At 41.0% G+C, this 2,500-nt stretch overlaps 1 protein-coding gene across 1 annotated transcript in view; it reads left to right on the top strand.

Moving 5' to 3' along the window:
• Positions 1 to 2,500, top strand: part of LOC137981036 (uncharacterized) — a 33,073-nt gene that overhangs the window by 2,126 nt on the left and 28,447 nt on the right. The window contains exon 2 of the mRNA XM_068828405.1: positions 1,198 to 1,371. Coding sequence (XP_068684506.1) covers positions 1,198 to 1,371 — 174 coding nt within the window. The remainder of the gene's footprint in view (positions 1 to 1,197; positions 1,372 to 2,500) is intronic.

Below are 2,500 nucleotides of genomic sequence, written 5' to 3'. Positions count from 1 at the left end.
CCGAACAAAAGCGACAAAACCGGGACAAAACAGGTTTTTTTCCGCAAGCGCAGTCACTCTGACCAGCCGTCGTATGTTTTTGAATATTCTCTGGGAGAGGGAAGGGGTTCTTTCTTTTTTTTTTTTTTTTAGTCGTCCTCAGTCTTCAGAGTTTCTACAGCCAGCCTTCGCGCGGCTTTTCCGCTCGAAATCCAGCGACGCATGCTATTTAGTATTCTGATCTTAAAATTTACTCTTCGTTTATCTGTTGACTGCAAAAGATTAAAATGTACATGACAGATTTTTCTTTATTTACTAAATTGAAACATTATGGTTTTCTAAGATTAAAACAATTTTAAAAAATCTGAACAGACGTTTCTTCCGCGCGGCCTTTAGCCTTTGAAAAACCGGAATTATTGCTTCCGGGAGGAACAAAATCGTGCTACTATGGACACTGGGATAGCAGAATTGTGACGTCAATACCAGAACGAAATTCTTCCAAGGCCCGAATTTTCCCTTTTTTACAGACTGGGAAGTTTCTGAAACTGCTTCTGAGATGCGTGATGTTTGTTTGCAATAATGCAAAAGGCAAAAGAACCAAATTTCTATCCCTAAAATTCCCTACCTTCCTGTATTGACATCACTACTCTGTTATTCCCAGTCTCTTGACCACCCCGCCGGAAGTGAAAATTCCTATTTTTAAAAGGATGAAAGGCATAAGTATGGGGGAAAAAATGGCAAATTGGTATGGATTTTTATATTGCTTTTATCCTGGGCAATAACTCAATTGAGTAAATAAAGAAAAATCTGACAATACACTTTAAAGTCTTGACATGTCGTCTTTTTAATAAAGGTCATTTACCAGGAGCCCGTGACTAGGAACGAACAACAGCCCTATATTTCTGTAACTGCGTTTTCACAGAGCGATTTATTTTTAGATTGAATTTCCCGGGAATAAGACTCCCGCAGGAGCCCAATGACCAATCACAAGAAACTAACTTGACGTCATAGCGTCACCCAACCGGAACTTCCTTTGTCTTTTTGCGAAAAAGGTAGTCTAAAAATAGATCAGTCTGTAAAAATTCAATGATATAGGCTTAGTATGGGAGTTGTTCGCTCCTAGTTATAATGGACTCCTGCATTTACTCATTTTATTGGTTCTGACTGCACATCGGTCTTGAGTGATTTAAAAAACCTTACAGCTTTGTTTATGCACAGAGCTCCATCGTCACATCACTTGCCGAAGCTTATGGCAACAAGTATCCCCTTAGTGACGCGGTTCAACAAGGCTTGGAGAGAGTCTTAAAAGAGAGGTATAAAGGACGTGAGAAGGACTTCAATGCCGAATTCATCACAAAAACAGTTGCGCTGCTTTACGAACTGAAAGATAAGGTAAGTACTGTTGTACTTTTTCTCTACTGTAATACCTGAGATAATTGATTTACTAAAATGAGTGACACAAGGCTAACTGTGCAGCGGTTTTTTAATGTTAACTGCGCATGTACCAACCGGCTTGAAGAAGAACCCTGTTCAGTTATATGTTTCAATTCCCGCTTCTTTAAGCCTGGTGTTCACTAGCGACGCAAGCACAAGCGCAGGCGTAAGTAGCTTATGCTGTAAAAAACGAACGTCGACGTAAGCATCCAAATCAACCATGGCGTCCGCCATTTTGTTCAAATGCTCAGGCGCGGGGAATCTTGAACGAGTGCTTTAACTGGCCAGACGTAGCACATTGTGCTTATTTTCACACAACGCAAGGGAACGCAAGCACAAGCGCAAAGCACAAGGAAAAGGAAAAATTTTCATTCTTACGCTTGTGCGTGCGCCTGCGCTTATGCTTGCGTCAACTCCGTTTTCACGGTGAAATAAGTGCTCTTCTTATGCTTGCTTCTTATGCTTGCGTCGCTAGTAAAAACCAGGCTTATCTGTTCTTTTTCGAAATTAAAAAAATGAAGTACCTACTTTCAAAATCAATTTCTAAATGTCGATTCGCGTAGTCTTAAAAAGGCTGGTCCAACAGCGTTTGGTTTTAGGTCTTGAAATGTTTTCCGTTTGGTAGCCGTCTGCAAGAAGAGACTTCAAGGAGAGCACGCGAGCAACAGGTGTATTTTTTGAAAGCGTCTAAACATTGCTGGCCAGGTTTTCCTCTATGTTAAAAGATGGTTTAAAAAATCGCTCTTTGGGACCCCTTCGGATTCTCGCAAGAATCGCCTCCTTGTCTTGAAAGTGGAATCGTCTCAGTAATTCGTCTCACCTTGTAGGTGTCTTACTCCCGTCTTTTTATAATCGTTTCAGGAAAAGTCGATCGTATTTTCACAACAGCGTCTCGCGCCAGAGTGGCTTATAGACATTAGATAAACGAGCACCTTGACAGAGAAAGATCTTTCGCAGCCAAGTTTTTAATGAAAGAGATAGGCATGCTTCGAACCCCACACCTTCCGAGAGTCTGACTTTTGACTCAAATAGATTCCATGTTGCCGTGCGTCTTTTCAGTAAAAGATCACAGAAGACATCAAAATGT

Source organism: Montipora foliosa, chromosome 12, assembly GCF_036669935.1.
Source record: "Montipora foliosa isolate CH-2021 chromosome 12, ASM3666993v2, whole genome shotgun sequence".
In the NCBI taxonomy this organism is placed as follows: Eukaryota; Metazoa; Cnidaria; class Anthozoa; order Scleractinia; family Acroporidae; genus Montipora; species Montipora foliosa.
This window is presented reverse-complemented; position numbering and strand designations above follow the sequence as displayed.